Source organism: Myodes glareolus, chromosome 12 (assembly GCF_982192425.1).
Source record: "Myodes glareolus chromosome 12, mMyoGla1.1, whole genome shotgun sequence".
Taxonomy (NCBI): Eukaryota; Metazoa; Chordata; class Mammalia; order Rodentia; family Cricetidae; genus Myodes; species Myodes glareolus.
The window spans coordinates 5,653,195-5,679,800 of NC_142037.1; the positions used below are offsets into that span (position 1 = coordinate 5,653,195).

Consider the following 26,606-nt stretch of genomic DNA (forward strand, 5'->3'; position numbering starts at 1 on the left):
AAGCAGACAAAACAGAAAAATAAGGATGTTTATTAAGGACATTTAGAGCCCACAGCTAGGGCTCATATTCAGCTCTATGAGCAATTGTCCGACCTCATCCCCATTCAATGTGAATGACACTAGGGAGGCCAGGCCACAGGTAGATCCCACTGTCTGATTAAAGGGGCCTTAGCAAAGGGCCCTCTTGTGGGTAGGCATAGACACATAAACTGCTGGGGATGAAGAGGGAAATAATGAATTAATACATTCTTCTACCCCCTCCCTGAACCCTCTCTTCCTCACCTCCCAGGTTCATAGGTCAAAGGTACCTAGTACCATGATACAGGGTACCAAGGGGAAGCCCCATTTTTTAGGCCCCCAAACTATGTCAAAGGAATGGATACCTTTCCCTTTTCAGCCATTCCAATCCTGGGGGCCACTGAGGTAGAGGGGTAAGTGGCCAGGCCACTCTATTCCCCCTTGTGGGCCCTGTTCTAAGGCTTGCCCCTCAGTGAAGCAGCAGGCTTTTTGCTGGTATGAGAAGGCTGGGGCATCAGCCCACACTGGAATGCTGCAATTCTTCCCGAAGCCACAAGGGGGCTGGCTGTCCAAGCCGGATCAGCAGCTTTGATAGTTCCAAATTATGGTTCCGGAAAAAATCCGTAAGGAAAAGGCGAGACTGATGGGAGAAAACGTGAGAGGAGAAACAAACAGTAAAGAGTGCAGCAAGATCAGACCTAGAGGTGGAACGGCAACCTTGTCTCAGGTCTCACTCACCTCCGTGTCCATGTCTGGGTACCTCCGACCTTTACTTTTCCCTAGACAGCGAGTCTTACCACCTTCAAGTCCCTGGCACCAAAATCCTTTATCTTCATCAAACCTGCTCAAAGGAACAGGGCATTAGGTGTCAGGGAGAAAAAAATTCAAGCCCCATAAATGCACCCTACCCCTCCCAGCCCACGGGGAGAGATGTCTCTTCCAAACAATCCCCTTCTTTCCCCACAAAACCTTCTTACTCTTGGATCATGCTCTCCCACCTGAGGGTCCTTGTGTAGTTCAGAAAAGGGGTGATACCCAGGAACTTCTGGATGGTCTCCATCGAGGTTGCTGGGTTGATACGAAGTTCCTGCCCATCCACAATCAGCAGCTGAAGGGACAAGGATGTGGTTCCCTCCAGATTCCTAAGACTGGGCTGAAGGGGGGGATCCTAATGAAGGCTCTTGGGGAACAGTACCTGTCCAGAGGGATAGTAAGTCAGCCAGCGCTGCAGGTGGGTAGAATAGTAGCCAGGGACAAGACAACGGCTCTGCAAGGAGCGAAGTACCAGAGGGGCCTGAGAAGAGGCTGAAATCACTTGGTAGAAGGTATAGTTCAAAGCAACTGGGTCTCCATGTGCTCTCTGGTGCTGCAAGACCAAGGATGAGAAGGGACAGGACTGGTGATTTGACAGTATTATATTGGCCATATATGGCCCCTCCCTAAGGGACCAGTTTAATTTCCCTACCCTCATTCCTTTCTGCATCTCTAGCAAGTTACTACCTTCTCTACCTTTCCCTTAAGGTCTAGTGGTTCCTAGCTTCAGGCAAACCTGGTACCAGGAGTAGGCCCTGTCAGCAGGGTTGGTGAGGACAGTGATGATCTTGGCTCTTGGTAGAAGGGCAGCCCCCCTCCGTGGTACAACCTCTGAGTCAAAGTAGGTGGCACTTTTTTCAAAGAGGAAGTCAGTGCTGGCATTGGAAGGAACAGGAAAGAAGTCCATGTACCTACAGAAGCAGCATAGAAAAAAGAAACGTTTCAGTGGCAAGGCCAGATGTTTGTGTGCTGGCAGAAGCTGGAATGGGTTATTTTTTAGAGAAGGCCATGTTGCTCTGAGAAACAGAAACACTCAAGGGGACCCAGTCTCACCAGTCAATACCCTTGTGGTAATTAGGGCCATTGAAGAACTGAATTTCCTCAAAGGTGCTGGGGCTAGGAAAGTTGCTCGTCACAGCCGGGTGCAGGCTCAGGAAGAAGTGGACAGCTGTGGTGCCTGTATGGAAGACAAGGACCAGCCTGTTCCAGGAAAGCAGCCAGCTGAACAGCATGAGTTTGAAGGAAGTAAGAAAATACTCACTTGTGGGTAGTAAAACTCCCTTCTGCCAGAGTAAAGGAAGAGAAGAAAACCCTGAGGGAGGCCCAGGAATGGGTTAAAAACAGTGGCTTTCACCTTCCACTTTATCAGAACCACTTGTAGCTCCCCTCCCCCTCCCTAGTACTCAGGACTAAATCTAGGGCTTCCCATGTGGGGAATACTCTTCCACAGACTTTTCTGATTTTGAGATTAGGTCTTACTAAACAGCCCAGACTTCCATGAATACACTCTATAGCTGGGCTGGCACTGAAGCTGTCTCTGCCTCCTAAACTGCTGGAATCACAAGCCTGTACAACCAAGTCTGGCTATTTAAAACATTTTTAAGATAGGACCTTATGTAGCCCAGGCTGGCCTCAAACTTGCTTTATAGTCAAGGATGGCTTTGAATTTCTGATCTTGCCTGTTCCACCAGACTGGCTTTATGCTGGGGCTGAAACCCAGGGCTTTGCACATGCTCAGCACACATCCCAGCCCCTCTTTCTCTCTTTTAAACTCTATAGTCAAGCCAGGTACGGTGGTTTACACATGTAATCCCAGCACTTGGAAAACTGAAGCAAAGAGATCAGGGCACTCAGGATTGGCCTGGGTGATATGAGACCCTGTCTCAAAAAAACTAAACAAATAAAAAAAGAAAATTCCACATATGGGAGCTAGAGAGGTAAGTGGTATCATGTGTAAGGCCCTGGGTTCAACTCTCAGAACACTAAAGGAAAACAAAGCTGTTACCACACTACCCCTGCAGGCTGACACGTATGGATGGCTCTTTATTAGTAGTACAAGTAATATTTTTGAGTTTTTGAAACAGGGTCTTCTCTCTGTAACCCATGTTAGTCTGGAACTCAGTATGTAGCCCCAACTGGTTTTAAGTTCACTGTAATCCCCCTGCCCTTGCCTCCCAAGTGCTAGGTGAGCTACTATGCCCAGTTTTCTATAAATGTGCTATATAAGCTAGAATTAAGGGAGGAAAAAGTTCCTGTCTCAGGGCTGTGAAGGTAACTCTGTAGATTAAGGTTCTTGCCACTAAATGCGACAATCTGTGTTTGATCCCTAGTATCCACATGGTGGGAAGAGAGACCTCAAGTTGTTGGGCACATGTATGTACATGTACACGCAGACATAAAGGTGAGCATGTGCATGTACACGTACACACACACACACACACACACACAAAGTAATTAAAAAATATTATGGTGCATGCCTTCAATCCCAGCACCCAGGAGGCAGAGGCAGGCAGATTTCTGTGAGTTTGAAGTCAGCTTGGTCTACAGAATGAGTTTCAGGACAGCCAGAGTGACACAGTGAGACCCTGTCTCAACAAAACAAAACTGGAAATAACTGATTCCTCAAGTTTTCCTGCACATGTGTTTACACATTCATGCAAGCACACTAAATAAATGCAATTAAAAAAAAAAAGAACCGGGCTGGAGAGATGGCTCAGAGGTTAAGAGCATTGCCTGCTCTTCCAAAGGTCCTGAGTTCAATTCCCAGCAACCACATGGTGGCTCACAACCATCTGTAATGAGGTCTGGTGCCCTCTTCTGGCCTGCAGGCATACACACAGACAATATTGTATACATAATAAATAAATATTAAAAAAAAAAGAACCCTTTTCTCAAGAGACTTGATTAATTAGAAGTAGGTATGAGAAGGCAGCATAGGATAAACTGGCTGTGGACAATTTACCTGTCTTCTGTGGTCCCACAATGAGGAACTTGGGGAGTCGATCACAGGTTTTCTCCTTGGACCAGATATCTTTGTGCCTCTTGTCATCACAGGGATTCTGAAGGTTAGGCCACGAGTCTGATGAGGACTAATCTTGTAACCCTTGACCCCCATCACATCTGTCAGTGTGAGCTCCATCCTTACCTGCCAAAGGGGGTTTCGCTCCTGAGGAAAAAGTTCAAAGTATTTTCGTGCAAGGGGGACAGGAGGAAGGGTCTGGAGGCGCAGTCGTGTCCAGCACTGGAGGAAGCGCACCAGGCTCTCAAAGGTGTACAGGCCCAGTCGGTCATTTCCGTAGTTGGACAGGTGTGTCATAAAGACGCTGATCTAACAAGAGGGTGCCTCATGTGAGACTCAGCCACCCTATCTCACAATCAGCTTTGGTGAGCGAGGCCCTGGCTTGAGAACAGTTTGGCTCTCCAGTCTTCAGGTTCCCTTTTGGCACCTTACCGGATTAAGTAGCACTGTCAGAAAGAGCTCTCCACCTCGGATGCTCCGATCTAGTTCACGAGAACCTCCAGGATACTCGTTATAGAAGATAGTATGGGTGAAGAGGCCACATGTTTGCCGGGGGAGCACCTGAGAGGAAAAGAAAGTACAGGGATAGATGAGACGTGAACGGTAAGATGGAAAGCAGATAAGGACCAAAGTCAGGAGGCACTGGGAATCTCTGGTTTTGTAGAGGTTCAGTTTGAAGTTACAGTAACAAAATTTACTATCTGCATTATCAAGATATTTATCCCCTATTTTGTGGATGCCTTGGGCTGGTAGTTGACAAGCCACAAGTCAAGGCCAGTTAGAGGCTTGTCGAAATTTCAAAGTTTGACTGAAATTAGTAGTGGGAATCCCTCACCATGATGCCATTGTGAATGAAGCCACGGCGGTAGCGGGCAGGACGGAGATGAGGATACTCCTCAGTGCTGGTCACCTGGATACCCCATACAGATTTCCAGGCCTCATAGAGCTGCGTGTGGATGGGGTACACGCCCGAGTGGTGGGGGGCCACAGCATACCCCAGATCCGTAGGAATCCCATGCTCCTGGGAATGGCATAGACTCTCACCAGGACCTGGTGAAGTTTGGGGAGTAGAGGGTAAAGAGGGTGGGGTGCCTCCACAGAAAGAAAACTGGAAAGGGTAGGAAAGGGTGTCCATTAGGGAGGGTTAAAAAAGAAACATTATCTCTGGGAGAAAGTATGAGAAAGAGATTCAAGAGTCTTACCAAAGCAAATTGTTTGTTGAGCCTCATCTGGTCGGCCAGCACAGAGCGGTTGTGGAAGAGGTGTGGCTGCATGTGGCTCCACATGTGAGGAAACCACCAGAACTCTCTGCGGTGCTTCAGCAGCATGTCGTCCCCTGCGTCCTCCTCCTCTGTCCCTAGGATCACACACTGACTGCTGACGACAGTCAGCCCCTGTGCCTTTGTTCTGTAGAAACACTGGCCATCTTCCATGCTTTGGAAATTAGTGATCCCTGCCATGGCCAAGGCTTTCTGTTTGCCCCACTGACGATGCTCTCCAGCTACCCATGTCAATCCAAGTCTGCCCTAAACTCTGTTCCTTTCTCCAACTCATGTGCCCAGGCTCAATACTAAAGAGACAGAACAGGAAATGAGCTCACCGGTATGGTAGAACTTGCCCGAGAAGCCCAGGTTGAAGGTGAAGTTGGGGACTAAGGTCCTGAGTTTGCTCTGGGTGGTCAGCAGAGCCTGGAAGGAATAGTAGAGAAATGCCAAATCAGGAGACAACACACTGACTGAGAGGTAGATAGTAAGTACATTTCTTTCCAACTATAAAAGGCAGAGAATCTATGACCAGCTCAGAATCAAAGCAGGGAATCTGACAGACAGAGCTTGCAAATTTTCTAGCAAAATAAACAGAAGAGGAAAAAAAAAAAAGAAACTGACCTCAACATCAGCCACCTTCATGCGAGTACCTTCTTTGCCCACAAAGATGTCATCAATGTCTACTAAGATGTAACGGTCAAGGTCCAGGCAGAGGCGCTTCCCAGTGAGGTATGCAACAGCATCAACGAAAACAAGTTTATGGAGCCAGAAAGAAAGGCCGTGTCCAAACAGCACCCGCTGGATGCCATCATGAAGCCCCAAGTCCTGTACCACAGTTGGGAGCCGGGCCCGCCGGAGCCCTGGTCCTGACACAGGGAGCTCAGCTGTCCGATGGCTGGCAAGAAGCACGGGTTCGTAGGTGCTATGGTTGGACTGGAAGATGGTCCAGTCATCACCCGGCAGTGGTCCTGGCTCCAAGCGGCTGGGGCGGGTAAGATGTAGCAGTGGGGCAGAAGGATTCACTTGGTAGTCCCGGAGCCCCAAATTTGAGTGTAGAAAAAGGGGAAAGCCCTTAAGCTGGGCACTCAATAGGCTATGCTCATGGGCTCGGAAAAAGCCAATGATGCCTACACCATACTCCACACAGTACCGGTCCAGCAGCTCTCGGCTCCAGGAGTCCAGGTTAACATACTTCAGAAGGTTCTCATAGATGACCAAGACATAGCGGCCATGGCCATCATCAGTCAATGTGGGCATGTCCCCTCGGCCAGGTGCTAGTTCAGTGCTATAACGAAAACGACTAGACTCCAAAATGGCCACAATCTCCTGCCCCAATTGTGAGTATGCACTTTCCACAAACACAAGAACCACGGGTTCTGTTCGGGTTGTTTCTGGAGGCCTAGGGGGGCGAGGGGGGACTGGCGGTCGTGCAGGGCCAGCTGCCCCGCTGCTACCACAGTCTCCCAAGGGCAGAGGCAAGGGTTCCTTGGCCTTGGGGCTGGTGGACACATAGTAAGCCAGGAATCCCATAGAGACAAGACTGAAACCAATCAGCAGCAGTATGAGGCGGTGCAGTTCCAGTTGCCGAGCAGGGCGTACCACCTTCCACAGCTGGAGCATGGCGAGGAGAAATGAGGAAGCAATGGGGACCACCTCAGGAGATGGGAGGAAGGAGTTCTGTGGGCTGGAATGGTCTTGATAGGGCAGAAGAACAGAAAAATACGAGAAAGGGATTCTCTTAAAGTCAGTGACCCATGAGATGGGAACAAATTCTTTCAATACAGAACAGGGGAGGCAGAAGGAGCAACAGGTTGCACTGGACAGAATCTACTGGGCTCAGGTCACCATGGCCCCTGGCCCATGCCTCAGGCTGAAACTTGAGCTCCCTCAGCTCTGGTGGTGGTTCTTACATCAGAAATCAGCTAAGTCCAGAAAAGTGGCCCCCACAACCTGTAAGGAAGAGAAATCAGTACATTACTTCTCCCGTTGAAAGTCTGTTACTGACCCATTTTACTTATCCCATCTCTTACCCCACGCTCATTAGATGGTCTCTTCTATGTAGGCACATGCCTGGACACACACACACACACACACACACACACACACACACACACACACACACACACACACACGTGTGTGTGTGTGTGTGTGTGTGTATTGCTCTCATGTTTGAGACAGTCTCTCATTGGACCTGGAGCTCTCAGTTGCAGTTAGAATGAATGGCTGGCTAGTAAACCTGCCTGCTTGTTTTCACTTCCCCAGGTTGAGCTGTGCACCACTACACATCCAAGTACTGGAAATCTAAACCCAGAGCCTCACATTTGCTCAGCAAGCACTTCACCCACTGAGCCATCATCTCCCCAGCCCAGACGCTTAGTTCTTTAGAAGAAAACAAAGTGAATCCCATACCTTGGCTTCATAGCTCGTTCTTTCTTAGAATACCCAAATAAATGTCCAAATTCCCTTATGTTCAAGCTGGGACAGCAACTCAAGTTATGAAAGAGCCTATCCAGAGACACCAAACAGCCAGGAGGGTGAACAGAGGTCTATGAGCAGTTTGCCAATGAGCAGGAGCACTGGTGGGCTCTCTGCAGCACATCTCAGAAGCCTCATGACCCAGTGAAACATCAGATAGGAGAAAACTCCTGAGTCTTAATCTTCTACATCAATCACACCCGTCATCACCCCCAACGGTACTAACGAACTTGCAGTCACATGGCCCCTGTGGTGGAGGAACTTGAGAAATGGCAAGAGTTAATAATTCTATTAGTGTCTGAGTCCAAAACTTGGGAGACTTCCTTTGGCACTACTTGTAAAAAATTACCCATACCCTTCACTTCCCCTATGCCAGAATCAGGGGAGAGGATAAGACCCACTCGTGCCTAAGAAAAGCCAGAAAGCGAAGTGCAAACTCTATGCACTTCTCCTTCTCCTTCCTGAACTAACCGAGGTGTGGCCACATCCTCACTCCAGAACAGCACAGGAACATCCCTGAGGATGGAGGAAAATGAGGAATCGAGTCCAGCTATAGAAAGTGGATTGAGGGCAGATGATCAGAAGACAGTTTTAAGGGAATCTCACTTGACAACTTCTTTTCCCATAGATCAGTGCAAGCTTCCATTCATTTTATCTTAGCCACTCCCAGTGAGGTCAGCAGCTGGCAATTCCTCTGCACTGCCATTCCACACACCTCAGCGGGGACAGGCAGAGACAGGATCTTTCAGAATCCAGAGATGGTTTATTTAGAGTTCAGTTTTGGCCTGGGTAAAACTAAATGACATAACTGAGCTGGGAGACAGAATAAAAACTGTGATGGGGGAACTGGAGAGATGGCTCAGAGGTTAAGAGCACTGCTGCTCTTCCCAGCAACCACAAAGTGGCTCACAGCCATCCCTGATGATATCTGGTGCCCTCTTCTGGTGTGTGTATACATAGTAATAATAAAACAAACAACGAACAAACAAAATTGTGGTGAGGCTGGGTTAGTAGCAAAGCCCATGCCTCCTTACCATGCCTGAGGTTCTAATGCAGTGGCGGGGCAGAGAGGGCAGGAGTCAGAGGACAGGTGGAGATCACAGAGAGAGCTCAATTCTTTCCTTCTTTTTTTCCAAAACAGAATTTTTCTGTGTAACCCTGACTGTCCTAGAACTCACTCTATAGATCAGGCTGGCCACAAACTCAAGAGATTCTCCTGCCTCTGCTACCCAAGTGCTGGGATTAAAGGCATGTGCCATCACCACCTGGCAGAACAGTTGAATTCTAATAGGGAAAACTAGGCACACAGTAGTGAGAACTCAGTGAGTATTGCCTGTGTTGATGACAGTTATCAAGAGATAGTCACTGCTGATTACTTACAGGCATTCTGAGAGCTTTGCACACGGACACGGACCTAGATTTAAAACGGTTCCATTCATTACAATGTGCAAATGATAAAACATTTAGTATAAAGCATACTTCAAATCATTTTGTGGTTTGGTTTCCAACGCTGGCAATGGAACACATGGCCTTGACCAGGCTAGGCAAGTACACTCCCTGGAGTTACAGCCCCAGGCCCTACGATTTTGGTCCTTTTCTAAGATAGTGGACTCACACAATGCTCTTCTTGTAATGTTAGACAGTTTAAGTTCCTCCCCAGCCACACAACTACAAGGTTAAGCAACTGACATCATAGAGCAAAGGGCATTGATAGGCTACTGCGGTTAGCAGGTTAGGTGTACTATATGTATTTTTAATTTAGGGTATTTTAAAGGTTGATCAGGCTGAAAATCAAGATGCACTTGTACTTAATACAAGTTCTAAGAGGCAGGGAAAATACACATAGTATTGGTTCCATTTTACACACACATACACACACACACACACACACACACACACACACACACAATTTCAGGCCCAGAGAAGTTTAGTAACTTACCCAATATCACAAAGCTCCGTCAGTGGAGGAACTGGGATTCAAAGGTCAGGCCTGTCAAGTTCCTGTGTTGTAACAAACTGCATTTTAGCTTCATGTCTAGAAGAAGCAGTAAGATCTAGGGAGGGGGGGTCAGGTGAGAACTGTTAGGGGTAGTACAATGACTAACACTGGAGGAGAAACGTGTGTGGCAGTGGAAAGTTTCTGAGGAAGGAGAAAACCAAGGGTCGTCATCCACAGTGGACAGCAAATACAGTCAGGGAGGGCTGGGGGTGGGCCCACCACTGAGAAAGAGCAGAGCCGACGCTGTGGGAGGATGGCAGACCGATTGGGGACCTGGCCTAGATGATAAAGGGACCCTCCTGAGGGAACTAAGAGCTCACCAAAGAAATGAGGAGCCCACAGGTGGGAGAGTTGGAAGGGAAGGGGCAGGAGCGCGGCCGAGAGTTGACATCCAGGCAGGAACCGGTTGAAAGAGTCCGGTAGTGACCCGGGCGAAGCAACCGGAATGGGGCAACTGAGGGGAGGCGAGCGGCGGGGACATAAGGCAGGGGCGCATAGGGCCGGATGAGGGGCCGCCCAGGACGACCCCGTTACAGTGGCGACACTCACGGGGAAAACTGGGGGCGACCGTGGACGGGAGGTTGCTTTCAAGGATGGCTCACCCTGTGGAGTGGGCGGCGTCCCCGCTGTCCCCGGGCCCCGCTGCGTCCCGGGGCCGCCGGGCTTCCTTGCTCGCGGGGCCTCGGGCCGCGTAGCGGCGACTCCGCCATCTCCGAGCGAACGCTCCGCCGCAGCCGGGCCCAACTACCGCTTCCTCCAGGGGGGGGAGGCGGCGCGCTGCGGCTTGTGGCGCCGGCTCGGGTCCGCGCGCTCTCTGAGCCTGGCCGCCGCACGACCGGGGCTGGGAGAACCCAACTGCCCACCGCCGTACCCGGCAGAGCCGCAGCCTCGCAGACCCCCAGCCTCGCGCTCGGGAGCTCGGGCCACCGAAGCGGACCCCCTCCTCCACGCCGGGTGGCACAGTCTGCAGAGCGTCGGGGCGGGCCCAAGGCCCAGGCCGTCCACTCAGCCCCGCGAAGGGGGAGGGAGCCGTGCACAGAGGGTGGGGCCACCTCCCACTGGGGCGGAGCGAAGGCACAGGCCCCAGTTGAAGAACCCACTTCCTCCCAGTAGACAGACTCAGCAGCTCAGGCTGAGTTTATACTAAGTTTTCTTTTTCAGGCCCCAAGGGAATGGGAAAAGATGTTTGTCTTCTCCTGAAGCCCTGTCACGAAGGTCCCTGGCCGCGAGCCTCCAACAGAAAGAACACAGTGGACTGTTTAAAGGTTATTTTATTAAATATCTTCAAGGTTTCATTGTAACAAAGCTATGAAGGGACTACCAACATTCAGAACAAACACTAATTTTTAAATTACTTCTAAGTCATCATGCAAAAGTTCTGCATCAAATGCCTTCCATTTCCTGTTTAAAAGGTGGTTTGTTTTTTTAATAGTCTATTAATAGTCTATAGATGCTGACATTAGCCCCAGAAGTGGAGTAAGAATGCTAAGAAGTGGGGCTGGAGCAGCCATATGAAGCTATGGGTCTCAATGAGCTCTAAGACCATTTGCTGTCTTCAAGCCAGCAAAACCAAACCCTGTGGTGAAAGTTATCTGTGGGCTGGCACGCAGGCTGCAGGACAGGAAGGGACTAGGGTCCAGGGTCTGAGGCATGCAGAAGGTGCTTGAGGAGCCTGGCTAAATTCAAGCACCAGCACCCATGAATTTGTTCTCCTCTCAGCTGGTTCCAAAGCCTGTAGTTCTTTTCCCCAGCTCCCGTGTCTCCTGAAATCCACTCCCCCTCCCTCCGATGCAGATGCTATGTAGTTGTTTGCTGGGGGAACCAAGACCAGGCCAATTGCTCCTCCATTATCTTCTGTTAATCTGCTTAGGGTACAGATCTTTTCTTCCTGGAATGGAACTCCATGAGCACAGAGGGACAATGAATGTAGAAGCCCTGGCTCTGGACCCCTTTTCTGGGTACATGCAGGTGAGGGGGTGATGCCCATGCAGATTGTCCAGCAGAAAGTCTATACTTCAGTTGGTCAGTCAAGAGGCCTCTTTAAAGAGGACACTCCTCACTCAAGCAGTCAGTTCAAACTCAAACACAGGGAGAGAGATGGACGTGCAGCATGGGAAGCAGGGGGGCAGCCCGGAGGGCAGCCAGAATGCATAGAAACAACCACCAACTCTTATCCCACTGCCTCACTCCTCCCATCCCACAGGGGCACTTGGCAGAGGGCCCAGGTCCAGATGAGGGTCAGCATGGGGACCACCATGAAAATGCAAGACAAAGATGGTCCGGATCAGCACAGAAATAGAACTGCCAAAAGTGGCAAAAGGAGCCCTGGCCAAGGTCTACATCCCTCCTTGCTAAGTTAGGAAAACCAACAGGAAGCAAAGTAGCAACCCCTTCCCCTTCCCCTCCACAGAAATTAGGCCTCGGGATCAGGGCCCACGTGCATTGTGCATCCAAGAGAAATGGATGAGTGAGTGCATGTCAGACTAACACGAGGTTTCTCATCAGCTTCATGGCAGATACACTTTTGCAGCACCAGTTCTCTTTCTGTCTACATTAACTCGAACAGCACAGCAAAGTCCAGGCCTTCAGTCCTAAGGCTGCTGGTTCTCAGCTGCCTCCACAGCAGACGGGCTGGGAGCGCTGCATCCTCTCCCAAGTAGGTCTGACAGCCACGGCATTGTCTTCCATCTCATTCTAGGTGTCAATGCATGTTCTGAAGAAGTCCACTTCTAGACCCGGGGTAAGCAGGCCACCTCTGGGGCTGCAACCACACCATGGCTTCCAAAGCTCTGTCAAGAGTCCTTGCCTGGTCCCCCTGAGTCCATGGGGGCCTGAGTCCAAGCTCACCTCTTCAAAGCTGGTGGGTGAGCCCACTGTCCATGCCTGGATGAGTGTCACACAAACTCCTGCCTTTTTGCAAGCCCAAGGGCTATCAGTTGTTTTAAAATGCATCACGGTACGAATTCCATTTTTTTTTTTAAACATAATCTTTTTTTCTTAAATGTAAAAAACACCTCGGTACAGCAGAGACAGACACGAAGGGCGGGCGGGAGGGCTGCATGCAGGGGCGTGCATTGGCTGCTGCCGCTTTGTAATTGAATTGTTTTAAACCTCAAACGAACAGGACTGCCGCTGTCACTCAGGCCCCCCAGAGTCACTGGCTGCGAAGGTTCAACCTCCAGCTGGAATCTCCTAATGCCCCTGTTAAAACAAAAGGTGGCAGCAGAGCAGAGGACGATGAGAGCCTAGATAAAACTCCTGGGATTTTAGTACAATACACCCATGGCTAAATCTACTTGAACAAGCAAAGAAGGCGAGAAGCCGATATTTGCTTTACAGCATTGCCTCTCATTTGAGTGTATTACATGCTTTATGTATAGTATCGTACTTGATCTTCACAATTAATTCATCATGGACTGGAGGTGGGTACCACTGTCTCCCTCTGTTGATAACTAAAGAGACTGAGGCTTAGCAAGAGGAAGACTGCATACACCAAGTTTGGAGTCTGTCTGGTTACAGAGCAAAGTCCAGTCTTTGCCACCCCTCCCCTGCCCAGTCCCTTCTCCCCACCAGGTGTACCTGTGGCTGAGCTCACTGCAGTGGTGCGGCAGGGGCCCCTGAGCAGTGATAGTGAACATTGAGCCACTTGCCATCTCGGCGGTGCCACACCCGGGTCTCCTCCGACTGGCTGGTGCGAGGTCGACCCTGCCCATCGATGTACTGGGTGAGCCGGATATAGGCGATGCAAGCTGCGTCCTCCCCAATCACGTGGACGTGCGGGTTTAGGATGGTGGTATGGATGGGCTTGCTGTTCTTGGACAGGACTGCAGGGGGCAGGGCAGGGAAGTGGAGGTAGTAGGCGTAAGGCTTGGGTCCTCACACATTCCTGCCAGGCTGCACCTTCTTAACTCTAGCTCCAGTAGCCGTTCCTAGAATCCCCAAGTGCCCCCTCACTGCCCCCAGAGGCCAAGATCCCTCATATTATCAGTTTCATCCAAAAGGAAGAGAAATGTGGGTAGTAATCATAGCAACTCCTCTTTTCATTAGGTAGTGTGCTGAGGCTTTACATGCAAGACATGTATTTGTTCACTGCTATTATTTTCTTCACTATAAGAAGGAAAAAGACTCAAATCAAATAAAATATTTAAACTCAGGACCATAAGGCTCTAATAAAAGCCTGCGGTTTTCTACTTGGTTAGGCTGATGTTTAAAAGTTCTAAGCTTGTTTTGCCCCAACTAAGGCTGAAGAGAAAAATCATGAAAGCAATACATTCAAAGTCATTTTGTGACTTAAAAAGAAAAGGCATATCAAAGTTTAAAATCCCTAAAGTATTCAGTTCAGGATCTCCCCCAAACTTCCAGGGTTCTCTGGGTTTGGAAAAGCAAAGGGAGTTGGACTATCATTATCAGCATACGGTGTGTTTATGGTGACGCTTCCATTCGGACTTGCTTAAGTTCATTCCAGTGCTACAGAAGCTGCCAGAGCCCTTCCTTGGAACCAATATAAACACTGCTTCTGGCTTAGATAGCTAGGGCATTAGGCAGGCAGCTAAGGTGTGGAAAAATCACACATGGGGAGTCAGTGAGGAAAATAGCTACAACATTACCACTCAGGGTAGACTAAGAGCTGCCTAGAATAAAGTGGACAAGAGGAAGGAAAAATGAGGAATGAGGGTCTTGAAAAGTAGAGAAAGAGATGAAGGGTGTGATGATTCAATTCTGGGACTTCTGGCAACTATTCAGACTATAAATCTCTCCCATTCCGATGCTTGGCTCCCTCAGGGTCGAAGGTAGCCCAGCCACAGCTTCTGACCTCACAAATCACCATTAGGGCTTTGTTACTTGCTGATACATTTTTATCCTGCTTTTACTTCCTTCACTGTGAGCCCTGCAGACACAAAGTGACGCTTAGAGGACTACAGCACCCTAGTGCTAATGATCAGCAGTCCCTTGACACGGCTGCCAAATGAACGGGCACTTGTCTTCTAAAAGAGCAGGACACAGGGTGAGCACACAGAGCAGGATGCAGCAGGAAGGCCAGATAAGGTGAAGATGGGCAACTAGGGGAAAAGGGTGGGTAGGGACAGAGGCGGGACAGAGGGGCAGGCAGGAGTATATCAGCAGCACGAACCCACTCACGATTCTCAAAGTAAAACTTATGGAAATCCATCCCCTCCACGAGGTTACCAAGGGCTTCTGGCTCAAAGGAAGTGAGGCCCGGGTCACAAATCTTCCTGCAGAAAAGAGGGCCAGGGGTGGGGTGGGGGGCAAAAACAGCCTGTCAGGCCTCAATGGGAATTATGTGCCTTCTTCATCAGTGTGTCTGTCCCATAGAAGGTTAGCTAGTGGCTACACCAGACAAGACAGCACTCCTCAGGGTCAGCCTGCAGGGTCACTCAGCTGCCCTGCTCTTTCTCCCATGTCAGGACAATAGGGCAGGCTCGGCTGTGGGGGCCCACCTGGAAGGGGTCCTCTGGGCTTAGAGCTCAGATATGGCCCTGTTCCCAGGAACACAGACACTTTTTGGAAAATGGAGGCGGACTTGGGAGACAATCCGTCTCAGGGCAATGGGTCTTTACTCACGTGTAGGCCTCAAAGTCTCCATTGTTGATGGCTTCGATCAGTTGTTCTGTGATCTTAATGATCTCCTGTTTTCGCACTGTTAGGGAGAAAAACCCACTAATTTACCTGTTGGGCAACTTCCCAAGGGACAAGAGAGCCCTCCTCCGTCCTTCAGGGATCCCTTATGGTCTCTTTGTCAAAGACATCCTCCTCCTGTCTTTTAATGCCCTGTGCAAGAGGAACAAGCCCACCCTTCATCTCATCCTTTTTGGCATCTGCAGAACCAAGGACTACCTCCTTTCTAAGCCCATCCAGTAGTTATGAATCTGTGGCCTTTGCCACTTTCTCCATCAACAACCATGTTGCAGTAAACAACTTGTTTTTAACAGCTGAGGAGCCTGTAATGTCATGAACCCTCTAGTCAAGAGTCTGTACATTCCATCTTTAGCAGGCTGAGACTCTCTGAGAAGCAGCTCTAGGTATGGCTGTTCTCTACCTCACTAGGAGGGGTTCAGTCAGGTCGCAGTTACTACCCCCTTGTAGCCCTTCTTCAGCAGTCCAGAACTTAGCCTTGGACACCTGCCTGAGAGCAAAATCAAGCTAGAGATGAAGTTCCAAAAGGATGAACAGAGTGTAGGTGGATGCTTAGCTCTCTTTACGCCACTCCTGTCTTCCACAGGGATTTCCTAGGATAAAGGATCTCAGACCCGTGAAAACCTTTGACAGCTTCTCACATGAGAGATGGCTACACTGCCCTTGGATAAGCTTCAGAGAAACTAGAGAACTACACCAGTTCTCACGTCAGGATGTATTCCTATGGAAAATCAACACAAGACTGAGAGGCAGGCAGTTTGGTGCCCTCCTTCCCTACTCCTGCTTTCTGGGGTAGCTCACTTACAGACAGAGCCACTATTAGCAGGGGTGTCTCTAGCGTAAGGGCGAGCTTGGACTGAGTTCAGGCTAACCCTGACTGTAACTGGAGCCCCAGGCTGGTCCAGGCCACAAGCCTTTCCTCACAGGCGCAAGAGGCTGCAAGACAGACAAATGCGAGCATTAGAACAGTCCCAGCACGGCATAGCTGGGCCAGCACAGCCAGGGGGAGTATTTGGAAGGGAATGGCATAGCTAAAGGTGCAGCCAGGAAGGACCTCCACAGACCACTGATAGGCGGGCAGCCCTGAGTGAACAGTAGAGGGCTTTAGGGGAGCCAATGAGCTCCATTCTCTCTTTGGAGGAGCAAGCAGCTAGGTCCCATGTAACACTTTCCCCTGGGTTCCATCAGATCTCTTGCGAGTACCTGACTAGGGTCCCTGTGAGTGAAGAAGACTGGATCTAGAAACTCCCTAAGGATACGGTGTGGGGCAAAGAAACCAAGACAGGCGTCTTTTAACACAGACAGAACTGCACACATAAGCATGACTCTCAGGAGACCTGCCAGCTGCTACTGTGGTGAGGTGGGGACCCCTCACCAACCCCTCCTTGGCAGATAGGGAAACTCAATCTCTAGGCAGCTCAGACACTTCACAGACTTTTGAAGGTAGCAAAATTTATGGAATTTATGCTTCTTTTTGAGACAGAGTCTTATAGTGTAGCTAGATTGGCCTTGAATTCAATGGAGATCCTTTGGCTTCAGCCACAGCCTCCTGTGTGCTAGGATTATAATTGTGTAGCATCACACTTAGTTAAGACTCAAAATCTCATCTGTCTCATTCAGAGCCCATGTTCCTAATATGGCTGAGTCCCAGGAAATGCTAAACCCAAGACAACCCCTAGGTGGCCACGCACCATTGCCCTTACTCCCACCCTCATGGACTTCTCACGTTTTTTCCCAGCTGTTGCCAAATCAAGGCCTGCTACACATCCCAGAGGCTTTCTACTTCCCATTTCCACACCAGGTTTTCCCACCCGCTCTTCTCTGGGCTCCAGACTCAGACCTGCTGGGCACTAGGCCTCCATCAGGCCCCCGGCTCTGGCAGACGCCATGCCCCTAAAGCTGACTAACAGTTAGCTGGCCTAGGCTGACCAGCTCTTGGGGAAATCCCTGAGGGGCTTCAGGAAGAGCCAGGGAGTTGGAAGCCAGAATGTGCCTCCCTCACACTTACTGGCTGAGGAGCAGAGAGAAGGCTGGGGCTGCATGCCTGCAGAGGGGGCTGTTCTGTCCCGGGGGCTCCGTCCTTCGGGCACCAAGCTGCCATTCCCAGTGCGGAGCGGGGCAGCTAGCCAGCCAGGGCAGGGCAGGGCAGGGCAGGGCAAGGCAGAGCAGCCAAAACAAACAGAATAAGGCAGGTGAGCGAGCAAGCCGAACAGGACCCAAGCCACTGGCACTGCAGAGCCGGGGCAAGGTGATACCTGGGGCTGCTGTGGGCACTGGACTACATCCCACTCAGCTGCCTCTGCCAGAGAGGCCTCCCAGCTAGGAACACTGCAAAGGTGCATAGACCTAAGCTTGCAGCTTCCAAAGGAGCCTTAAAACATCCTATACAAGGTCCCCTACTACTAGAAGTCATTCAAGAGGGGCTAGGACATGAGGCCAGCAGAGAAGATACCTCTTACTCTGTCAGTCGAACTGATCTGACCTCACTCCCGGCGGCGTACCAACTTATACGTACACACTTTCAATGTGTCTGACTCTCTCCGATAGGGTCCTGCTCCACATCCTATCTTTTCTGACGGCCCGGCAGGAGGTCACTTACAGAAATGAAAGGCACAAGTTCTAAGAGGCCAACCCAAAGAGCAGGAAGATTTCCACTGGTCTGGCCTCCATGTTCCGTATAGCTCTGGCATTCTGGCCAGCGTCAAGTTTAGGCTGGTGATCACCACAGGCACAAAAGCAGCTGAATGTAGCTTCGGACAGTTTTAGTTCTGTCACTCCCGCTCAGAACTCAGGACCAGAGTGGAAACTCAGCCCAGCCAGTCTGGGGCCGGCCCTGGTGTTTTGTGTCATTTGCTGTTCCTTTCTCTTTAAGAGGGGAGAGGTGCTGGACTAGGCAAGGGTTCTACCACTGATTTGTACCACAACCCCTTGTCTTTATTTTAAAACTCGAAGTTCGACATCCAGAGAATTACCTTGGGTCTTAGGAAAACCAGGACCGATTTCTGCAGATGCCTCTGCCCTGAGATGCTACGTCATTACCAACAACAGGAATAGCTCTCTAAACACTGGTCCTAAAAACAGCTGATCTGGCTAGTCTAGGCGTTTGTAAAAAAGAAGCCCTTTTTTGCTTGGTCACTAACACCAGATGGGGACCTCGTGTCTCAGGGCATGGAATGTAGTTTTTAGGTCAAGCCCCCTATAGTGTAAGGAGGCACCACTCCCAGTTCCAGGGACAGAAAAGACGGACGTCCCATCAACATTGAAGTACCTGGGTCACAGTGGGGGGCCCTTCCCCTCCAAGGGACAGCACCTACCTTTAAGGTCTTCATCTTCTGTAGTGGTATTGCAGCTCTCTGTGGAGCCCTGCGGTCCAAAGAGAACACGTATATGATTAGTCCTTGGACGCCTGGAGGAAGAGGAACAAACAGGTTCCTACAAGAAATGCCCAGAAGAACCTGAGAGGCTCCTGCTTCTATCCTTGCTCCTTGTTCAGAAAACCCTTCAGGTTCCAATGTCAGGAAAAGGCACAACCTAATCACTCATGCTACAGCTTGGACCATTCTTCATTCTTCTCTTCCTCTTATATTCCCATCAGTCAATCCAAAACAAAATCCAGCATCTTCTCTACAGATGCACAGCCAGGCACCATCTGTCGGAGTACCACTACTGCAGCCTCCAGCTCCCTTCCTGCTCTCGTGCCTTTTCCTTGAGTTCTTATCTATGACGAACTTACAAAATACAGCTACATTTTATTTCCATCTGATAAAAAACTACCAGTAGCTTCTCTTTGCTGCGGGAATAAATGTAAATCATACAGCCAGACACAGTGGTGCACACCTTTAATCCCAGCACTTGGGAGGCAGAGGTAGGTGGATCTCTGTCAGTTCGAGGCCAGCTTGGTCTACAATACTGAGTTCCAGGACAGCCGGAGCTGCACAGTGAGACCCTGTGTTGAAACAAATAAACCATCTGAAAACCCTGCCTACTTCTCCAACTTCTTGACTCTCCTACTCCTTAGGTCTTTGCTCACTAAGCTCAGCTCTGCTTGGTTCTTTCTGGCATTACCCAGGCCTGACCTCCGCCTGGCAGCCTCTGCCTCCTTCCCACTGATGTTTCATTTTCTAGCTCAGACAGCCCCTGAGAGGCCATTCTCTGACCATTTAATTAAAGGCCATGTTCACTCTCTTTACTTTGTGCCACTTTCTCCTGAGACTTTATCACTACTGGATTTTATTTTATTTGATTATTGGTGTTATCTACTAGGTCTACCCCTCCCCCCAAAACGGAAATTTATTTTGTCCTCGCTATACAGCAGAGTCATGGTAGTTAGCAATGGTACTAAAACTGCAGGGGTGGGAGGTTACAATACAGAGAATACTGTACAATCTGGCTAGATTCTTGTCCTTTTGGGGTGTGTATGTGTATATGGTGTGCACGTATGCATGGGTGTGAGTGCATGTTTGCTGTGTATGGTGTGCACGTATGCATGAGTGTGAGTACATGTTTGCTGTGTATGATGTGCACGTATGCATGGGTGTGAGTGCATGTTTGTTGTGTATGGTGTGCACGTATGCATGGGTGTGAGTGCATGTTGGCTGTGTATGGTGTGCACGTAAGCATGGGTGTGAGTACATGTTTGCTGTGTATGATGTGCACGTATGCATGGGTGTGAGTGCATGTTTGTTGTGTATGGTGTGCACGTATGCATGGGTGTGAGTGCATGTTGGCTGTGTATGGTGTGCATGTAAGCATGGGTGTGAGTGCATGTTGGCTGTGTATGGTGTGCCCGTATACATGGGTGTGAGTGCATGTTTGTTGTGTATGGTGTGCACGTATGCATGGGTGTGAGTGCATGTTGGCTGTGTATGGTGTGCACGTAAGCATGGGTGTGAGTACATGTTTGCTGTGTATGGTGTGCACGTATGCATGAGTGTGAGTACATGTTTGCTGTGTATGATGTGCACGTATGCATGGGTGTGAGTGCATGTTTGTTGTGTATGGTGTGCACGTATGCATGGGTGTGAGTGCATGTTGGCTGTGTATGGTGTGCACGTAAGCATGGGTGTGAGTGCATGTTGGCTGTGTATGGTGTGCCCGTATACATGGGTGTGAGTGCATGTTTGTTGTGTATGGTGTGCACGTATGCATGGGTGTGAGTGCATGTTGGCTGTGTATGGTGTGCACGTAAGCATGGGTGTGAGTGCATGTTGGCTGTGTATGGTGTGCACGTATGCATGAATGCAAGCACACATGGAGGCCAGAGACTGACACTGTCTTCTTCAATTGCTCTCCACTTTACTTATGGAGGCAAAAACCCATGTACCCAGAATTTTCTAGTCTAAATAGCCAGACTGTCTGGGAGGTCCTGTACCTCTTACATGCTCGGTCTACAAGTGTGCACCATGTGCAGTTTGTTTTATGTGGGTTCTGGTGATCCGAACTCCGGTCCTCATACTTGCTCAGTAAGCACTTATCCAAGTTTTCTCCAGAGCCTCGGCTTTCTTCTTCCTTCTAACAATTCTTCTCCCTAAACTTCTATTTATTTATTTCTCTGTGTAACCTTCGCTATCCTGGAACTCACTCTGTAGACCAGGCTGACCTCAAACTCACAGAGATCTGCCTGCCTCTGCCTCCTGAGTGCTGGGAATAAAGATGTGCACCACCACTGCCTGCTCTCACTAAACTACTTTTTTTTAAAAAAAAAATATCCACTATATTTTATTATTATTTTTTATTTATGTGCATTGATGTTCTGCCTGTATGAAGATGTTGGGTCCCCTGGAACTGGAGTAACAGACAGCTGTGAGCTGCCATGTGGGTACTGGGAATTGAACCTGGGTCCTCTGGAAGAACAGCCAGTGCTCTTAACTGCTGAGCCATCTCTCCAGCTCCATCACTACACTTCCTAACTCACGGACTGTCCGTCACTTGCAAACAAGAAAGCTGTGGTACAGAGTGGTTAAGAGACCTGCTCAGAGGTCTGAAGCCAAGACTCCCAGCGGATCAATCTGACTGTACAGCCTCGGTCCAGAGTCAGTAAGCTTTGTTGTTTCAGAAAACGGAGCAACCAACACACCCATTATTGCCTCGGTACTGGACCCCACAAACACTCCAGGCGCAATATCCACAAAACCCTCAGACCCCAGTGACTCAGTCTATTTATTTCCTGCTGGGTGAGAAAGCAGGGCAGACCTGGTGGTCACTTACTCACCTTGATCCCGTCTGTAGCATTGTGCACCACGGTGGTTTGTGGTTCCTGTGAGAGAAGATAAAAGTTACCCTCCAGATTTGGGGGCTTGAGCTCTTCCGTGAAGGATCCCCGCACCCTGACACAGTACCCTTAGAGACCCTATGATGACCACTGAGGCCTGCCCACCAGACATCCCTACAGAACAAATTATACTGGCTCGACTAGAGTCCCGGAGAGGCAGGAAACCCAGGATTTAGTGGACGGCACTGGTTGGTAAAGAGAAGCTTGAAAGAGGCAGGCTCTCAGGAACCTGAGAGGACGGGGGCCTCTGCACTTGGGGAGCTGTGGGACTCAGGCCCTGCCAACAGTGTTCATCAAGGGGTGCACAGAAGACAGGGGCACAAGGAAAGCAGAAAGATAAAGTCTCCCAGAAAGACATAGGACGCCCCTTCAGCGAGTTGATGACGGCCCTATGGCACCACACCAGACTGCAAAAAGGTCCACAGGAAGTAGAAGGTATGGTAGGCATGATTAAACAATTAAACAAACGCCCCTCTCTTCCCAGTGTCCTCCGTGCTAGCTCATTAGCTAGCCAGCAGTAGCACAGAGAGCTCTGTGTTGTACAGTACCCACTAAAGAACCCCGCGAGAACTGAACAGAGGGGCTCTACAGGACCAGAGAAACTTTGGGGAACCCCCGTCCTCCTTCCTGTTCTTGACTATACAAAGGAGAGGCTGAGGCAGGTTCTACAAGGAGACCTCTAAGAACTAATGATCAGGTACCAAGAGAGCTCCTACCCTCTGCCTTTTCAAACAATCCACCTCCCTGGCCCTGACAGCAGACCCACTGAGGGTGAGCGCTTGGGGATGGGAGGCCTAACTGACAGCCCTGATCACTCTTTCCCCAGCAGCAAAAGGTACAGGAGCAGTGGTTCTGCCATGCAGGATGGAGCATTGCCAAGCAGGAGAATGAAGGGTAAGGGGCCTGAGGGGCAGCACACAGAGCAATCTGGTCTACGGAAACCAAAAAAATGTCCAAAGCTGTGAGGTCCTGGGGAGGTACGGCAAGAAAAGGAAGTGGGAAAGGAGCAGGAGGCAGCCAGGGTCAGGAGAAGCCGTAGTCAGAGGTACCATGGCCGTCTGCAAGGGCGCGGGCTCTTGGGCTGGGCTTACGAGACTGTTTTTGTTGTTGCTCTGTGGCTGAGACAAGAAAACAGATGGTTTAGTTCCTCCAGAGTCACCAACATTGCTCAGATTTGACTCCCAGACCTCCCTTGTCCCCTGGTCTGGCCTCAGGTGCTACGCCCAAGGTGGCAACTGTAACACCACTATGCAGATGGGAGCAATGGTTAGAGAAATGATTTCAGAAAGAGAGAATTTGGGGAGGTCCAGAGCCCTAACTCTGGAGGCACCCTCATTGTAGGACTAGCCAAAGATGTGTCTGAAGGCACCTCTCCAGAAATGCCTGCGTCCTGCAGGTGCCACACCACCACAGTCACACCAGACCCAAACCAAAGGCATCCAGGATTTTCTTCCCACATTACAGGTGGAAAGAATGGTGACTTAAAGCAGAACAAAACTGAAAACTCTGGCTCCCCTGTGGCCCTTCTCCTAGCGCCTGCATTTCCTTTCCCCTTAAAACAACAGTTTGGAGCCTGATATGAAGAGAGGAGGGAAATGAGCAGGGTACCTGGCCTGGGAGGCAGAGTCCAGAGACACAATGGGTGGAATTCAACTCTGAATATAAGAGTAGCCACAGATCTCAGGGGACAGGACTTTGTTCTTTATCTTCCACCTGATAAAATCTTGGACTTCATCAGTTGGAAGTGAGGGCAGAGCTCTGAGGAAGGGCAGGCAAATCTCAATGGTGGCTATGCATGTAGTTCTAGTACTCAGTCCCAGGAAAGAACGAGCTGCCAATATTCCCAATGGCAACCATGACCACCAGGGATATTTCCTTGCCTTTTAAAACGCTAGAGAGTGGCACAGTCAAGAAGGAGTGTGAAGAGGCTGGAGAGGAAGGAAGAAGGCCAATCGAGGGCAGAGAACCACAGCAATGCTCTCTGACTCTTCTGAGTTCTAAGCAGTTCAACTGAGTCTCACTGGGGCGCAATGGGGTCACAGACAAAGGAACAGCTTGGCCACCCGAGCTCTTCAATAAGCACGAAACAAATGTGCCTCTGGTCAGAGCATAAATGAAGATACGTAGATAGCCAGAGTGCAGCTCCTCTCTCCTAGAACACACTCAGAGTGCATCCAGACTCTTCGACATCTTGCCCAAAGGCCTCGTGGACCAGATCTAAAGCTACATAACCCCCAGCTAGTGGCTGAGGCTAGCCATGGAATCCTGAGTCAACATCAAGTACTAGCACTACAAGATGATACTGAAATCTACAGGCTGGAGAGGAGTCCCTGTGGTCAAAGAGAAGGGGAGAGAGAGGGAGAGAGAGAGAGAGAGAGAGAGAGAGAGAGAGAGAGAGAGAGAGAGACAAACAGTAACTGCTTTCTTGTGTTCCTATCCTGAGACAGCAGAGGGCGGAGCTCTCCTAGCTGATTTCCTGGTTTGGGTTGACTGGAGAAGGGTTCCCCGGCTGCAAACCCAGCTTACATAAAGACCTTTGCAGTGGGTGAGGATGAGCATTCCATGGTAAGACATGCCTATCTACAGAGGGCTGAGCTAACACCCGAGTGGCCACACCTCTGGTTATAATGGATGGTTTCATAAGGACTAGGCTGCTGTGCTCCCCTGGTGCCCAGTGTCCCATGAGAAAAGATGCATTTACTATAGTCTTTCAGTGCAGTTGTTTCCCAAGGGTTGGATGGGCAGGCCTAACAGGAAAATGGGATTTTCACAGAATAAGGTTTAGAGCCAGAAGCCAACCATTAGTTTTTCTCATTACATGGCGGCCTACTGAATGAACGTCCAGCTCCTAGGAAGCAGCTGCTCAAGCCTGGAGAATAGGCCTGATCTCTCTCTCTTTAAAGATTTATTGATTTTATGTATGAGTGCTCTATCTTCACGTATGCCTTTAAGCCAAAAGAGGGCATCAGATCCCACAAGAGATGGTTGTGAGCCACCGTGTGGTTGCTGGGAATTGAAGTCAGGACCTCTGGAAGAGCAGCCAGTGCTCTTAACCACTGAGCCATCTCTCCAGCCCCAGGCCTTATCTCTTGAGGGACGGTAAGAGAGGGTCTTCCCCCAAAACCTCCACTGGCTTTACTCCATGCATTAGACTGTTGGAGGCTACCCAACCTCCATAGCAAGGAGTGCCATCCCACACCTTCTGGTGCCCACATTTAAGGTCACTCGGTGACCTTTGGCAATGGCCCCGCCTGGCAGGACAGGCCACACTGGTCCACACAGCACAGACATGCAGTGAGGATGAGTGACGCGCACGCACATGGCAGAATGGGTCTGCATGGCTGGCAGGCGGGCACAAGCAGCATGGAGTGAGCAGGATGGGTGGGCAGGCAAGGCTCACCATTAGGTGCACGCTGGAACTCGACTTCCTTTTCTGGACACACCACAGCAAAAGGGGAAGAGAACGGGAAAGAGGAGGTAAGAAGAGAAGCACAGAGACATTATAGGTTAGTGCGCCAGCTTGGGCTCTGCATGAGGGGACAGAAGAGGAGGAAGAGCAGGACCCCGGAGTCCAGCAGCAGAGGGGTTAAAACAGTACACAGATGACAGGTACACACACTCCTCCAGCCGCTGGAGAAGAACTCTTTCAAGTTCACAAACACAGAAAATTTAGCGTACCCTGAGAAGTCTGTCTTGTTCAGTCACAAGCATACGTGGGTAACATTTGACAACTACAAAATTACAGGTTTGGGTTGACAGAACCAGCACACTAACAAGGGCACTCACACTCGCTACAGATATGACTGTCTGAAATGTGAGTGAGAAGCTACAGAGAAACAAAAGTTACTATAGGACGGTCTTAGCTCTAGTATAGTATTTGACCTCTGAACTTGGACCTCAAGGAAGCTGTGAATGCGGTCCAGATAAAGAGGGTGGACTCTTCCCACCCCGCTCCCCGCCAGACAGTGTTTCCCTGTGTAGCCTTGGCTCTCCTGTAACTCACTATGTAGACCAGGCTAGCCTCAAACTTACAGGGATCCACCTGCCTCTCCCTCCCGAGTGCTGGGATTAAAGGGGTGCGCCACCACACCTGGTCGGCAACAGACTCTATCTTACATTTCAGTTTTGACACTCTATTCCTTGTCAGTATAGTCTTGCTACTTTAAAACATTTGCATGTTCTATTGCTTTTTGTCATTACTAGAACTGGAAGCCCAGGGGAGCCGGTGACTAAGAGTGCAGTGACCAAAGATGCAGAGATGGAAGCTGGGAGAGGGCCGAAGGCCATGACTAACTCCTCAGCCTCCACTAGATTGTCAGACCTCAGGTGCTGTCTGAAATAAGAGCATCAAACTAAGACCAGCCAGGCGGTGGTGGCACACTTCTTTAATCCCAGCACTGAGGAAGCAAAGGCAGGTGAATCTGTGAGTTCAAGGCCAGCCTGGTCTGTAGAGAGAGTTCCAGGACAGGCTCCAAAGCTACTAAAAAAACCTGTCTTGAAAACCAGAAAAAAAAAAAAAAACCAAAAAAAAACCCAAAAACCCAAAACCAATTAAGACCAAACAGCACACTAAAAATACACCAGAGTAGACTAAGAGGTTAAGAGTAATTATGACTTTATAACTAGCTCACTGGGAGACAGCAGTCCCCTTAGACTATGTCTGTTGCTTGACTTTTGTACATTCACTTAATGACATCCAATCCCATTTACTGGGCTGTTCTGGGCATAATAAACATATCTGAGAAATGGTTTTTGTTCTCTCAGGACCAACGTTCTATTTTAAAGAGAAGTTTTCTGGAAGGAGGCTACTAATATTTAAAAGAGTATTTCAGAAGATAATGGGGTATGTGGGAGTATGTGTACATGTATGTCATAATAAAACCCATTACGATGCATAATTTATATACAAAACATTAAAAAATAACATTTATCCATAATTTGGATATGAATTAAAGGAAAAAAACCCCTATGGTAGGGTTCCTTTTGCATTAGTCCTTCATTCCGCTCCGAGACAGGGTCTTGCTATACAGTCTGGCCCTGAGCCTGCAATCTCCATACCTGTGTCCTGTGGGTGTTGAATCCCAGGTACGT

The 26,606-nt window shown here is 49.6% G+C and overlaps 2 protein-coding genes across 25 annotated transcripts in view; both read right to left on the bottom strand.

Annotated features, from left to right (window-relative positions):
- Positions 1-14: 14 nt before the first annotated feature.
- Ndst2 (N-deacetylase and N-sulfotransferase 2) lies at positions 15-10,497 on the bottom strand. 9 transcript variants are annotated; one of them, XM_048426473.3, is made up of 16 exons: positions 10,192-10,496; positions 9,530-9,591; positions 8,971-9,004; positions 5,737-7,065; positions 5,451-5,538; positions 5,053-5,207; positions 4,686-4,958; positions 4,283-4,411; positions 3,977-4,159; positions 3,794-3,890; positions 1,885-2,008; positions 1,568-1,742; positions 1,214-1,384; positions 1,017-1,126; positions 757-859; positions 15-658 (listed from the first exon to the last, which is right to left on the bottom strand). In XM_048426473.3, the coding sequence occupies exons 4-16, from the start codon at positions 6,733-6,735 to the stop codon at positions 533-535; spliced, it is 2,733 nt and encodes a 910-aa protein (XP_048282430.1). In that variant the 5' UTR covers positions 6,736-7,065; positions 8,971-9,004; positions 9,530-9,591; positions 10,192-10,496; the 3' UTR covers positions 15-532. The 9 variants fall into 9 exon arrangements, with proteins under 9 accessions (XP_048282430.1, XP_048282428.1, XP_085554470.1 ...); XM_048426471.3 differs by having other exon boundaries at positions 10,139-10,496; XM_085698344.2 differs by lacking the exon at positions 10,192-10,496 and adding an exon at positions 9,910-10,067.
- Positions 10,498-10,842: 345 nt separating this feature from the next.
- Camk2g (calcium/calmodulin dependent protein kinase II gamma) overlaps positions 10,843-26,606 on the bottom strand; it is a 58,567-nt gene continuing 42,803 nt past the window's right edge. For 2 of the 16 annotated variants that reach the window (XM_085698347.2, XM_085698349.2), the window contains 9 exons: positions 24,916-24,948; positions 22,565-22,633; positions 21,456-21,500; positions 18,559-18,607; positions 17,253-17,366; positions 15,173-15,248; positions 14,729-14,823; positions 13,169-13,413; positions 10,843-12,790 (listed from right to left, as the gene is read on the bottom strand). In XM_085698347.2, the coding sequence (XP_085554473.1) occupies positions 13,181-13,413; positions 14,729-14,823; positions 15,173-15,248; positions 17,253-17,366; positions 18,559-18,607; positions 21,456-21,500; positions 22,565-22,633; positions 24,916-24,948 (714 nt within the window). In that variant the 3' untranslated portion in view covers positions 10,843-12,790; positions 13,169-13,180. The remainder of the gene's footprint in view (positions 12,791-13,168; positions 13,414-14,728; positions 14,824-15,172; positions 15,249-17,252; positions 17,367-18,558; positions 18,608-21,455; positions 21,501-22,564; positions 22,634-24,915; positions 24,949-26,606) is intronic. The other 14 variants (XM_085698348.2, XM_085698351.2, XM_085698350.2 and 11 more) reach the window with 7 other exon arrangements.